We start from the raw sequence: 14626 nt of genomic DNA, 5'->3' as shown, positions 1-14626 counted from the left end.
ATTGTATCAGTAGGTGACTGCTCCTCTGATATACATTGTCATGTTCAAATACAGCAACACCTACAACACACCTATTATTGGAATTGTGTGAATTATGTAAGGAAGATATTGTTCCTATTCCTTATGGACTTTTTGTTTTGTTTTGTTATGTTTTGGGTTTTTTTTTCCTTCAGGAGAGCACAGTGCGTGTAATATGGGCCTACCACCACAAAGATATGGGAGAAGCAGGTCAAAATTACCATGGGTCTAATCGTGGTACAAAGAGTCTACGTTTACTGAATCCTGAGAAAGAAGAAGTCTCATCTGCCTCTTTGCCATACTTTGACTTGACAAACAAAGACGTAAGTTACTCTGTTTTTTGAGTTTGTGTGCAGATAGGGATAAGGTGGCAGCCAAAGCTTTGGGCTTATGCAACAGGGTGGTGTGACTTTTGTAATATTGTGTTCTTACCCTTTTAATTAAGACAGGTGCCTGTACCAGACAAGGATACAACATATTGGTGCCAAATGTTCAAGATTCCTGTACAACATGAAAAGCATCATGTGACAAAGGTGAGTAATTCTGAGCAGATTTAGAGGAGCTAGATAACGATTACTTTTCAAATAAATTCTTGGACTTTACAAATTCATTTCACTTATTGCTGGAGTGAAAACAAGAACTCTGAAAGCATGTTCCATCATGTTTCTACTTTTGTATAGGAAGTTAATGAATTTCTTTTAGCAGAGAATCATTTTAGATTAAAAAAATATTTAAATGGTGAAGTCTGTTCAAACAAAGAGCCAGATTCTTTCTTGGTTCCAATCGCTAGTCTTGTGATGACCACAGTGGAGTTACATCACATTATATCATGTGAGCACAGACTCCATTATCTTTGGCTGTATAAAAGCCAGATATTATGAAAAAAAGAGGTGTGTATTTTAGTTCATTAATGAAAGTAATGAAAGGGTATAAACCTCTACACAAGGTTCAGTGGTATCCAATGTGTTTTCAAACCCCACATGCATAAACATGTTTTCCTTTAACACTTGTTCTAACTTTTCTTTCAGTTTGGAACTGAAAGCTTACAAGTGCTTGGGGAAACATGGTTCTCGCATTCCTTCCCAGGAGCAATATACTGAAGACCTCCTAAAATAACAGCTTGTTATTATTGTGTTAAACTGCTTAAGATAGCACAGTGAGATAACTCTGGTCCTCAATTTAACCTTTCTTTGAACTCATGAATGCTTTTAAGTATACAATTATATTCCATTTTTTGGATTACTGCCAGACATATTTCTCCAATGTTTTCAGTAACATTGAAATTTTAAATTACCTCAGAGATTTTAACATGTGCTCTGTAGTGTATGTCTGAGAAATACCTATAGTTATTCTGAAATATTGTAATTTCTGCACTTTATCAGAATGAAGAATTGTAATATCCAAATTTCTTTCAGGTACATGATCTTTAATCACACTTAAAATTTGTGGCAACTACTTTCATAGCTCTGCATGAAAGGCAGAATTTGCTTGTAATACAGTATATATGTCAGGATTCCTAGGTTTCTGCTTTTAAGTGAAAAACCTTCAAAATAATGGATTCAGAATGATGCTTTCCATGTTAAACTTGCTGAAAATTGTAGATACATGCTAGTTTGCTAAAAATCTCTCTGGACTTATTTATTATTTATATTTTATGAATTTATTTGTAAATGTTTTGCCTGACTGCATGTATAGTTGCTTATTTTTTAGAAGAAACTGTGATAGGTTGAAGCTAAAACATGATTTTAGTGCAGAAATACATTGACTAATTTTTCAGAAGTTTTATATCATTTATTTTTACAATGATAAGTAAAGAATGTTATCATTTTAGAATTTGCATTATGAAATCAGCAAGTTTTTTTAATATAATGTTAAGAATTAAAGTAGAACCCTCAGCAATTTTCCATCTTTAGAATAGTAAATAAGTTTCATCTTGCTACTTAAAAAATGGCTAGAGAGAGAAAAATAATTACAGAAAGATAAAAGAATTATGTAGAAATTCTTCCTTAGCATTTGTTTTCAGGGTGCACCTAATATTTTCATATATGTGTCTTCCGTAGACGACACATAATGGGTTGTTCAGGAATTTTATCTATGCACCCTTGTAAACTGTTTCAACATTTCCTAAAGCCTACTGAAACACAAAGGATGGGGCTTATGGCTACTCAGGAGGATATTAGCTATGTAAACAAAGATTGAATTTCACAAAGGAGGGGATAGAGGAATCATTTGGCCTTATCAAGCTGTCAGTGTTAGTTAAATACTTCCATAGATGTTGATTTTGTAGCACCATTTTCACACAAACCTACACGTCTCATTTTTACAGTCAGAAAAGTTTAGAAAATAGGACAAATTTCTCTCTGATACGCTTCAGTCTACTTTTGTAGTGTACATGTAAGCGGTGGCCATTTCTGTTGTATTGTATGATTTGTGGAGCACTGAAGTGCGGTTAGGCCTTTGTTGGATGATGTGTGCTGTCAACAGCATAGAATTGTGTGCTTAGCTGTGAGTATGTGTAAATCTGCTGGTGACCTGGAGTCTCAAGAGGATGCAACAGCCACAATAAGATATTTTTTTCATACTTTTCCGCCATTCTCTGTCATTCCTTCTTGAAAATTGCTCAGAAAATTTAATAATAATGTATTTTCTAAAACATCACTTTCATCAGGAAAGCACAATGTTTCAACCAAGGAAACTGTCTGTGAAAAAATTAGACCTATCATTAAAGGCAGAAGCCATGACCTCATCATCTTTGGTTCACAAATGCCAGATTCTGAACTCACATTTCAAATCAAAAAGAATTTTTTAACTTCCATTGACCAGGCATTATTTAAAAAACAGTAGTTACATGCTGTAAGGCAGAACATATTCAAAGCACTTACAAAACTATTTTGTAAATACAATCTAGTGGTGAGACAGTTGCGTAAGTGATAACACTTGGTCTTAGGGTATGTCTACGGTATTGTTTTCATTTGGATGAGAATCATGCTTTTGAAGTGAATCCTCAAGCTATTCTTGCTTACTTGAGCATGGGTACTGCCGTGGTGTAGTCTTCGATCTCACAAACTGAATCCCTTTGGGTGAAACTCAGCAGGAGGATGTGCACCAGGAGCAAAACAGAAATCTTCCAGATGGAAATGGCTGGTTGGTTCATGGGACCAGACTGTCACATGTACAAATAAAACATTTCTGATGCTGGGTAAGTGTGGATGTCAGGACCACATCTGTTTCCTGTTTTGTGCTTTTTATCCCAAAATGAATGAATCCCTGGGACATGAGAAACTATTTTGCAGATGTCTCAATATGCTGTTTTTGCCTTCTGAGTAGCTCAGGCATGGTGCTCCACCTGATTACTCACATGATCAAGCTGTTGATTTGAAGTGAATCAAAAGGCTAGTTTGGGTCACAATTGGAAGGGCTGGGTTTTTCTGTCAGCACAAGGCAAAAAAATAACTAGCATAAAAGATCTCAGTATCGGTCAGAGGGAAATTATGTAAGATCTTATGTCTTTTCTTTCTCTTTACATAGTATTCATGCTACTTTCCAAGAACATCAGGTTGTGAGAAACAATATTTTCATTGACTGTTCTTGATCAAGGTGCACTACATGGCATGTAAATTGTGTATGAGATAAGATTGTAATCTTGCATTCATCTCATAGGTAGAATAAGGACGTGGAAAAGCAATTTCTCCTTATGCTACATTTACCAATGGAGAACAGAGCTTGCCTGTGATAACAGGCACCCAGCTACAATTAGGACTTATCTGTTTAGAGTCATAGAATAGTTAGGGTTGGAAGGGACCTTAAAGATTATCTAGTTCCAATCTTTCTGCCATGGGCAGGGTCACCCCACTAGATCAGGCTGCCCAAGGCCTCACCCAACCTGGTCTTGAAGACCTCCAGGGATGGGGCATCCACAACTTCCCTTGGCAACCTGTTCCAGTGTCTCACCACTCTCACGCTGAAGAAATTCCTATCATCACAAGCCTTTATGAGTAGTCCCTCTCCCAGGTGTAGGACCTTGCGCTTGGCCTGAGGTTCTCACAGGTTCTCCAGCCTGTCCAGGTCCCTCTGGATGACATCCCTTCCTTCTGGTGTGGCAACTACACCACTCAGCTTGGTGTCATCTGCAAACTTGCTGAGGGTGCGCTCAGTCTCCCTGTTTAATATCATTGATGAAGATATTAAACAGCACTGGTCCCAGTATGGACCCCTGAGGAACACCACTTGTCACGGATCTCCATCTGGACATTGAGCCATTGACCACTACTTTTTCAATATGACCATCCAACCAGTTTCTTATGCACCATACTGTCCACCCATCAAATCCATATCTTTCCAAATTAGAAAGAAGGGTGTTGTGGGGGACCGTGTTGAAAGCTTCACAGAAGTCTAGATAGATCACATCCATTGGATTACCTTTATCCAGTGCCACTAAGGTGGTTGTACAGGATTTGCCCCTGGTGAAGTTGTGCTGGCTGCTATTAATCACTTCCATGTCCTCCATGTGCTTTAGCACAGCTTCTAAGAGGATCTGTTCCATGATCTTCCCAGGCACAGAGGTGAGGCTGACAGGTCGGTAGTTGCCAGGGTCTCTTTTCTACCCTTTTTAAAAATGAACACAACATTACCCTTCTTCCAGTCACGAGGGACTTCTGATTGCCATGACTTCAAATATCATGAAGAGTGGCTTGGCAACCACATCTGCCAATTCCCTCAGTACTCTGGGATATATCTCATCAGGTCCTGTAGACTTGTAAATGTTCAGGTTCCTCAGGTGATCACGAACCTGATCCTTCTCTACTGGGGGAGGGGGTTTACCCTTTGTTTCATCTTCTTTTGTTTCATGTCTTTTGCAACTTCTTCCCGAAGGGAGAATTTGTGTCTTCCTACATGCCTTTTGTTCCAATATCTTCTCTGATGCCTCCAGGAACTCCTGGAGAGATAACTCATAACAACATTATGTCTGCTAGGAAATAAAAGAAAAAAAAGGTTATTTCTCAATAGTTGGGCATTCCAGTGACCTGAGTTACCCAGATAACCAGTTCTAGGCATTGAGCTGGTTTTGCAGTTCTGGCAGAGTATGTTACTCCTCAGGTTCAAGCTGCCTGCTGGGCTGAATATTGGCTGCTTGAAAATTTTTTGAACTTCTACCGGGCTTCCCTCCCCGGTGTTTTTGCTAGCAGAACCAATTAGCAGGTTAAGAAATGAATTTTCAAAATAACAACAGGCAGAACAGATGAAAGGGATTGCTTGGAGGCAATAGTAGGCAACTGTTTTTCTTCAAATCTGCTGTTTGCAGGATTGCTGTGTAGTGGTCCTGGAGTTGTAGGTGAGTGCACATCACTGCCTGTCTGCAAAATCCTCCTGCAGCTATATGTGCATTGGCCTGTTTTGCTGCTTTGAGCTTCAGGCTGTAGTATATGCCTCAGGCTTACTACCCTACAGGGTTTTTTACTTTTCTCACATATGGAAGTTAGCTGAGAGCTTTCTCAGAAGTAGTTTTTGGAAAAAAATCATGCCACTTATTAGTCCAGGCTTGCCAGAGATGGGTTCAAGGTTATTTCTTGCTAGGATTTTTGAAGTGCTCTGTAAATATAGATATTTTGACTGGTCCTGAATGTGCCTCTTACTCGCAACCCTGAGGAAAATTCTCTGGTTTCACTGACTCCAGACGGGGAAGGACTTTTGCTTCTGCAGGACCTCTTGAAGGGAGGCAGGGTCTGTCTGGTAGAGCAGACACACAGGCGTATTCCGCGCACCAGCCTCTGCATGGAAAGGTTTCTGTCTCCCTGCTGAAGCCACACTGCTGGCAGATTCTTGGGTGTGGAGTGTCCTAGCAAGCAGTCACTACTGTGTCAGGGCTGGAAGTGGGGGGCTTGCAGAGTGAGAGGTGCTTGCCCAGGAGAGCATGCACTGAAAAGGGGAGTCAGGGCAGCGCCCTCCCTCTTGTAAATCACCTCTTCTAAAAGTCTTTTTCTTATTGCTCTTTTAGATTTTAAAAAAAAATATTTAGCGACAGCACACTTAAGTTTCTGAGATCCTTTAATTCTTGTACCATTGAGATGTCTGATTTTCATGATTATCAGCATGAAAGCATGTGTGTGCTGACACACCTCCCTCTACTTTGACAGTCTGTAAGACTATTTGTTAATGATTATTTTCTTCTGCCTATTTGCTGAATTTAGTTTTTGCTTACTGTGAGCTGGTGTCATGCAGATGTTTACTAACAGAACGAAAGTGAAAATTTGTTTTATCTTCATGAGGAATACCTCCCTGTATTTCAGTAAATACAGCTTTTGACATATTTTAAAAGCTTGATTTTACTGCTCTTTCTGCTTGTGGTTCTACAGCATTTTTATTACTGTCTTCAGCTTAGCTTTCCATACACCATCTCTTCTGTTTGTTAAATTTCATTGTATTGCATATGGATGTAACCATCTGCTAAAGATTCATTACTTTGGGTTCCCATCCACAGGTCTCCTGTGTGATCCTGCGCTGTTTTTTTTCTGACACAATTAGAAAACCTTAATATACAGTATTTCCTCTACTGTCTCTAGATTTTCTGTGAATTTTCTATACCTGTGGTCTCTCACTACTCGTGACAAGTTTTTTAAAGCTGTGCGTAAACTTCTGAAAATATACAATATATACTGGTGAAGGATAAGCACGTATATTCTATGTGCCAGGTGTCCCATAATCAATTTATGTGAAGCTTTTTAGCTTCAGTGTATAACATGTCTATGCTAGTTTCAGCACTTCGTAAACTTTCCCTCTTTGTTTTCTTAATTTCTTTGAAATATACTGTGTTTTCCTCAGGGGAAGTAGTTCCCTGGGCTTCAGTAATAACAATTCCATAGACAAAAACATGTCAAACATCGAATTTCATTTTTAAGAGCAGGAAAAACAGTTTATGTAAAATAAGAAATACAGCTGGGGAGGGGGAGGTGTCATTTAACTCTACCTACATGTCTTTTCTCTAAGAATTGCTCATTTTCCTATAGTTCCAAACTTTCTAGGTTTTTTAAAAACTGGTATAGTCAGAGAAATACACCCAGAAAAGCCGCAATGTGGCTGTACTTCAGATTCTATAAGAGAACTTTTTAAATGGGTAGCCCAGTTTTAGAGGGCAGTTGGCATTGCATTTTGTAAGCTCTTTGACATTTGTATGCCTGTATAAAGACCGAGCAGGTTTAGCACTGCAGACATGGGGAAGAAGCCCCATGCCTGGGGTATCTCTTAAGTACAACTCACGCATACTAAATTAAACTTAGGCAAAATATTAAAGACAGTAAATGTCCAAGCACAAAGATGGGCTTCCTCTCATCTAACTTGACTTATCTACAGGTCTGAACCAGCTGCTTAAATGACATTACAGTGGCAAAAATAGCCATTTATATCACTGTAGAGGAGGTGTCTGAAATACATGAGCTCAAGAATCCCCTGTGTGGTTCAATCTCTTTCTCCATTGACTGAAGAAAGAACCCAGATAAACAGCCTATATTAGATATGTAGATCTTAGGTGGATGAATCAGGGTATATGCATCTAACCAAAATGGTCACGGGACAGAAGAAATTGTGATAGGAACAAAAATTGCAAAATAAACTTTGTTTTTTAAGAAAACCAGATTTTCCTCAACCATAACCCCATGTATTTTTTGACTCTGAACTTAGGATGTGGCTAGTGAAAACAGGCCAAGCATATCACGAGAAAATAAATTATTTAGCATTAACTGAGAAGTGTTAAATTTGGCCTGTTTTTATATAAACATCGAAACACATTGTTGATCTCCTTAGAAAAGGGAGCCTCTTTTCAATTAAAGAAAGGCCTGTCTTGGAGCACACCAGCAGCTGCTGGCTAATCTTCATGTTCAGTTTCAGAGCAATCTCTGATAAGGAAGTAAAAACTCCAAAAAAACTTGTTGCCAAGGGTAACTGTGCATTTTGACAGTGGAATGCTTTAGTAATACCAAAGACCCCAGTGTGAAAATACAAAGGGACTCCAGTTTAAGAGACTGATTGATTGAAAGCCAGAAGGGCAGCCTGTAGCCTTCAGTAGCTAAATGAGGGCACTGATTTTTAACTTGAGTGATACCAGACAGTAACTGCTTGTTGTTCTCTAGCTTGAACTTTTAGGTTTTGCTAAATGTGATAACTCTAGCAAATTGCATCATGCAGGCTGACACAATCAAATGTTTTGTATTTTCCTGTATGTTTCCCTGCAAAGCAATTTCAGCCTCAATAAATTAGATTGGCAACTAAATGATCATCCTACACTGCAGAGCTTGCAAACTCTCTGCCCTTTGATCTGGAGGGCTGTCTTTTCAATGCAAGCCTGAATTAGCTCATTAGGCTTTGCAATGCTGAAGAATCATATAACTGAGCTGGAGGAAAATTAAAAGCGTCCCAAGCAATACAACACAAATACTGTCTTCTCTCCTATTCTGCTAAATTATTTCATACCTAAAATGATTTCATACATTATTTCATTCTGTGATCAAAGATGAAACTACATATGACCACAGATTTTAATGTCACACAGTTTGTATTTCTTAGTGGAACTTAGTCTTCTTTGATTTCCCTGGTATATCTTTACAATAAGAATGCTTAAACTATGCAGCTGTTGCTGCACAGTTATTCCGTACCTGGTATGCAAAAATAGTTGCTCTCACGTCATTTGTATGGAGAAGAAATTCCATTTCTGATGTAACTCTTCAGTACTGACTTCTCACTCTGGAACCCTAGCATTAGCTACTGGTTTTGTAGCTCTGGCTACTCAGAGAGTAATGTTATGATACCCTCTCCATCTCTGGCTGTCCTTGCAATGCACAGTAGTCTCAGCTATGTCCAGAGCATAGATTCATTTACTCCCAGGGATAAAATAGAAAAAAAGAACATTAATGACAGTGGAAAAATATCAGACAATAGTCAGAAAATACCATTCCACCACATCCACGCATAGCATATGTGAAATCAAGATCACACACAGGACAACTGAACCACAGGTAGATGGTGAATATTTCTCTTTGAACCAAGCCTGAAGTGAAGTTTTACTTGGTATGCAAATAATTTACATCTTGGATCTAACTAAAATACAGCCCCCTCCAAACCCCAACCTGAGCAAACATAAGTATCTAAGCAAATTATTATAAACTTAACTGCACTACTTGTCTGCATTTATTTTGTAACTCACCTCATGTTTATATCGTTGTTAACCCAGTAATTATATCTTTTTAGAGGGTTAGGAGGAATAGTTCCCAAGGTTTGCTGTGTTGACTCACAAGTGTCTTGTGAAGATCATGAGCCTTGTGCTTACCTTATCCCATGCTTTCCCTTCAGCAAACTGCCAGAGCAACCAGGCTGGTGACTTCATTATCTGAATGCCTAAGATCTGTCTTGTATGTGTTCCCTCTTGGTAATCCTTCCCAGAAGTCAGCATTTCCTTATCAGAAAACACATTTCCTAACAGTATATCCCAGTATACCCCAGTGTAAAAAAGAAATGGGCACACCATATATTTTCATGCACTCTTGTCTTTGGGCAAAGCTGTGCCTTCACTCCCAAGCAGGAGAAGAAAAAGTATAATGTTATTAAGCTACGTGATTGAAGGGAACGTCTTCCAGTTACACAATAGAATTAAAACCTCTTCCATTGCCATCTCAAAGACATAGATAGACATTGCTATGTATGAATCATGATTTCATGAACAAAAGGGAGTAACTTTTTGACTTTATACTATTCAAATTCTCTGTTCCTCTTGAATAAATTATAACTCTTTATAGACTATGCATTTTGGCTTTAGATCTGAAATGTATTTGGTTACATATTAATTTATTATGATTTGACTTTCACATGAAAGTAATGATGTTGTTAATTGCTGATGAATTGTGCTTGATCTGTGTCAACTGTACTGAGAGGCTATGGTCGTAGTGAATACTGCAACTACTGCGTTGGTGTTTGTGCTGTTTAGGAGTGCAATGAGTGTATTGCCAAGAAACATAACCCAGTGAAATATGGGGTTTTTTTGTGACCTGAGCTTTTTATCAGGTTGCTCCTTGGAATTATACATTGGTTGTGGTTTGAACTAAGTTAGAGTCAGCTTTCTGACTCTTAACTCAGTCTCATCTAATTAACTTCATTTTCTGAAAGTTACCTGCATGTTTTTCAGACAGTTTCTCTCTGGAATTGGTAACACAGGACACTGGTATGCAGAAAGGCCAATGCTTATACTTACTGCTATAGTAACCAAAGCCATCCTCGAGCTGGCGAAAAAGGGCCACAGGGCAGACAGGCTGGGTGACCCTAAACTGACCAACAGTCATATTTGTCTTACTCAATATAGAACTGAGAGATCACAAGGGTCTCACCCCTCTTCTGTGATGGCTGATGTCCAGTGAGGACCTTGTCTCTCTGATTGCTTCTGATCCCAGATCTGTGTGTTCCTGAATCCATTTCCTGAGTCTAGCTCCCTCCTAGCCATGGACCCATTCCCTCATGTCTGCTCTGCAGTATTTGTAGTGACGTACAGCCATTGAGGGGTGGGTGTGTGTTCTTACATAACTGTATATATTTCATTACTTCCTAATTTTTTTTCATCATTCTTAATATGATTTCATTAAAACTGTAGTTTTTGTTTCCAAACCACAAGTCTTTTTCCTCTCATGTCCCTTTTCCTGGAGGTGGGGGAAAAGGGAACTGTGAGTCCAACTGCACAGTTTTAGCTGCTGAAATTAGCCAGGTCAGGGCTAAGCTGTGACAACATTTTAACTGTTACTAAATGTGTTATCTTAAATTTCCAGGCATACCTCAGAAAGAAACAATGTCTTACGAATATTTCTTTGAGATATACTTCTTTTGGATTTAGTCTAAATTACTGCATGCTTTTAAAGACTGAAATTCTTTTTATGAATGGTGCAGTTTCAGGTGATAATTAGAAATAAGAGCTCAGGAATGGACTTGATAACAGGGAGAACAAGGAGCGCTAAACAAATCTCTAGTTCTCATTCTAGAAAGTTTAGTTGTATTAGTTAAAATATTTAATGTGTTCTGCCCACTGACTTATAGAAATTCTAGATGTACAGTGTGGTCATTTTCATTTCTTTAATTGTCATAGCATGTGGGGTTGAAGGATTTATGTGAATTCAGATACATAGCCTTCTCTCCATGCTAACAATGCAGCAACAGTAACTTTTGCCTGAATGTTATATATACTTTCCCAATAAAAATTCTGCAGTTTTAAATGGAGGTATGGTAATTACTTCTTAATGTGCTATACTAATTAAACTTAAATAAGAGCCTTCATTGCACAGCCCAGTCACCGAGTAGGCAAATCCTTAATTCTTTACACCCAGAACAGGAAATATCTGTGCTTTGAATAAGGTTTTCTATTCATGTTGTAAGGACTTTTTCTGCACAATGATGTTAGAAGGTTTTTTGCATGTTTTAAAATATACCCCAAACCAGTTAAACCTAAATGCCAACAATACAGTTTAAATAAATAATTAAAAAGCCAACACTGTTGTTTTATCTCAGCATTATGTCCTGTATTTGCATCTTAATTGGAAAAAAAAAATCTTCCACACATACTAAATACCTGAAGTTGTATGGAAACTCTGCTTTTGGTTAGGAAAATTTCCATCCTCCAAGGAAACCTCACCTTATGAAGTTGAGGGTGGGGATGATTGCTGCTGTTTCATCTCCATCTCTTTTGTATTAAAATACAAGCATCAAGATATGTCAATAACAACGAAAGTTATATTTTCCTCCAGCTTGAAGATGTGAAAAATGCTCATGAAAATAATTTAGATGATTTTTTTTTCCTTTTGAAGGACAGTTCAAGTTAAGAAGTAATACTCCCTGTTGTACATAGATGACTATCAGTGAATTAGAAACTGTGACTTTGCTCTGCCTCCTGCAATTCACTCACCAAAATATACAAATTTCTAAATCAGCAGCACAGTATATATTCAGAAGCACATAGGACAGACAGGCATTTAAAAGGCTTTGTTGGAGACTGAATGGAGACTGAATCTAGGATCTGAATTGTGAGAAGATCAGAAATGGGCACTTAGCTTTGTACATGCAACTGATATGGCTGATGTTAGGGAAGATTATGGAAGCTAGTCCATGCTAGACTGCAGCAGGTGAGCATTGAAGATCTCTCTTTCAGCTCTAACTATTCTACGCTTTCTGACAGACGAGGTGGACTGGGAGTGCTGGGAGGGTGGTCCCTGCCTGACCCTGAGAAGCCTGAACTCCGAGCTGAAAATCTGCAGCAGATTAGTGTCCCAAATGTGTTGCTGGCCAATGCAGGCTTTACTCCTGACCTTAGACAGCTGTTAGGTTGTTAGGGTTAAAATCGTCGTCTGCCCTGGAGTCATGGACTTAAACATATACCCCAGCTCAGGGGCATATTTCCAGCTCTTAGGTTCTTGCTCAGCACATCTCTGAGTTGTATGAAAGAAGCAATGTTGGCGGGGTTTTTTTCAGAACATTTATATGAAAATAAAACCATATTATTATTGATTTTTTTTTCTGGAATATGTGGAGTGTTTTTTTCTTTAAAAAAAACCCTATTTTATTAGGCCAAGTATTCTAAGTATTTGGGTTTTTGAAGAAAAGCTATAACCCGTACTTTTGTTTGCAGAGGCAGTGTCTTCAGTTTGCATTTGAATTTGGTGTATTTTAAATACCTTCATCTCTGGAAACTCTGATTTGATGGGGTGGTGGGTTATAGTACAAATATTAGTTTTTATATCTGTTAGTGGGATTCAGACAGGTTCAGATGTGTCAGTGTGCTCAGTTAGAAATATCTTTCCGCAAGCTTTCAAGAAAGGTAGGGAGAATGCAGAAAGTAAGTTACCATGAATAATAAAACAGGAGCTTCTTCCTGTGGGTTTCATGAAAAGCAAGAGAGGTTGTGTCTTGTTGCACACGCTTATTTTTTGCAGTTCCAAACGCTTTTGGCATTTTAATGTAGGGTGGATATAGGGCTTTTGTTATCTGAGCCTCTGGCAGTTAGGAAATGTCAAGCAGAAAATGTACTTTGCCTGCAGGGGAAGAAGTCGTTGAGGTGCCCTGGTGGCGCAGTATCTGCAGGCTTATCCACGATGTGGTGAAGAGAAGAACCCTGACAGCTGGGTCTTCCTTGCATGTCAGAAACAGTGGAAAAAGTGCTACAGATGAGCCTCAAAGAATGAGGGAAAATGGGGAAAATAGGTAGTTATACTCATATTCATTTTCAGTTTCCTTTCAGCCCCTTTCTTGACTCCCTTGGCTAACCAGGAGTGGGTAGGAATTAAGAAGGAAAGGGGAAGGAACTACATTTCAAAGTCACAGGTTTTCTCATAATTTTTGAAAGTAAAAGGTAGACTCCAATTTTCACTACAACTTATCTAAATTACTTAGCTATCTGTGGCCAAAAGTGTCAATTGAGTCCCCTTACACTACAAGGACAGAGTAAACAAGTATATGTATAAATAAGAAACCAAATAAAAATTAACTGTTTACTTAATTCTGTAGTTTATTATGTACTATGCCTCCTTTTATCACATTTTTTTTCTGTATTTCATTCCTTGGCCCTAATTTCCTGCAGTAAATTATTATCTTTTCATCAATATTCTAGAAGTTACATTATTTCCCAAGACAAATTAACAAGACAGTCATGGTGACTTTTCAGAGTTGGTCCACTGTTAGTGTGACTGGAGACCTGAAAAACTAGACCTTAGCTTAGCTTTCAGTTGTGTGTTTTTATGATTAAAGACGCTTAAAACCCCCAAAACTTTATGCTTAAAAAAATGCAAATAACTAGAAACTTTGAATGTGTGCATTAAACGGTCCATGTGTTAAAAATATACCTAGAGTTAGGGATTAAGGCGATAAAGGGCTGTTAAAACAGGAATAACCTTGTAGGAGATGAGCCTGTTCAAATTGTGCTATCATTCATTGAGGCTGCAAGTACTCTGGAAACCAGCCCACCCTGATCTAGATATTTAATTGTAGATACCTGGTCTAGAAAATAATTTTACACCTGGGACTACTTATGTGCATGTTTGAATGCATTACTGATTTGCTAAATTTGGCTCCATGTTTGAAGAACTCTGTCATTGTCAATCATTGTTTGTAAGGCTGGCCAGAAAAAAAAAAATTTTGTTTATCTGGAAAAAAATGAGTTTTGGAATTTCTGTTCATCTTGGAGCAAACTAAGCGGTACAGATACTCTTTGTGGAAAGTGAAGGAGGATAGGAGAGGCAACCTAAACAACTGACTTACTCTGTAAGCTAAAATAAAAATGGCTGAGTAACTAGGTCAGTATCACTTGGGATGTAGAACGGCATGTTTAAATCCCTGCTCCAGTTAATCACTACAATAGAGCATCAAATAATATATCTTAATTTTCTTGTCTGCTGAGGTTGTTCTAGTAAATAATTACAGTTAGCTATTCATCAGATCAGAGAAAGGGAACCCAAAAGATCTAGAGAGTTTGCACCTCTTTCTTCTCTGGTTTCAACCAGAAATGATGCCATGATCATTAGGAAGCTGACCATTAAAATATCTCCATACATTTCTCAGAAATAAACAATTGTGATTAATGAGCTTTTCCTAGGAT

The 14626-nt window shown here is 38.2% G+C and overlaps 1 protein-coding gene across 1 annotated transcript in view; it reads left to right on the top strand.

The window, feature by feature from the left end:
- The window catches only part of MOXD1 (monooxygenase DBH like 1), a 48198-nt gene that overhangs the window by 13730 nt on the left and 19842 nt on the right, over positions 1 to 14626 (top strand). Inside the window, exons 3-4 of the mRNA XM_069851863.1 lie at positions 174 to 341; positions 468 to 551. Coding sequence (XP_069707964.1) covers positions 174 to 341; positions 468 to 551 — 252 coding nt within the window. The remainder of the gene's footprint in view (positions 1 to 173; positions 342 to 467; positions 552 to 14626) is intronic.

This window comes from Phaenicophaeus curvirostris, chromosome 2 (genome assembly GCF_032191515.1).
Source record: "Phaenicophaeus curvirostris isolate KB17595 chromosome 2, BPBGC_Pcur_1.0, whole genome shotgun sequence".
Taxonomy (NCBI): Eukaryota; Metazoa; Chordata; class Aves; order Cuculiformes; family Cuculidae; genus Phaenicophaeus; species Phaenicophaeus curvirostris.
The sequence above is the reverse complement of the archived record's forward strand: the minus strand, read 5'-3'. Positions and strand labels throughout refer to the sequence as shown.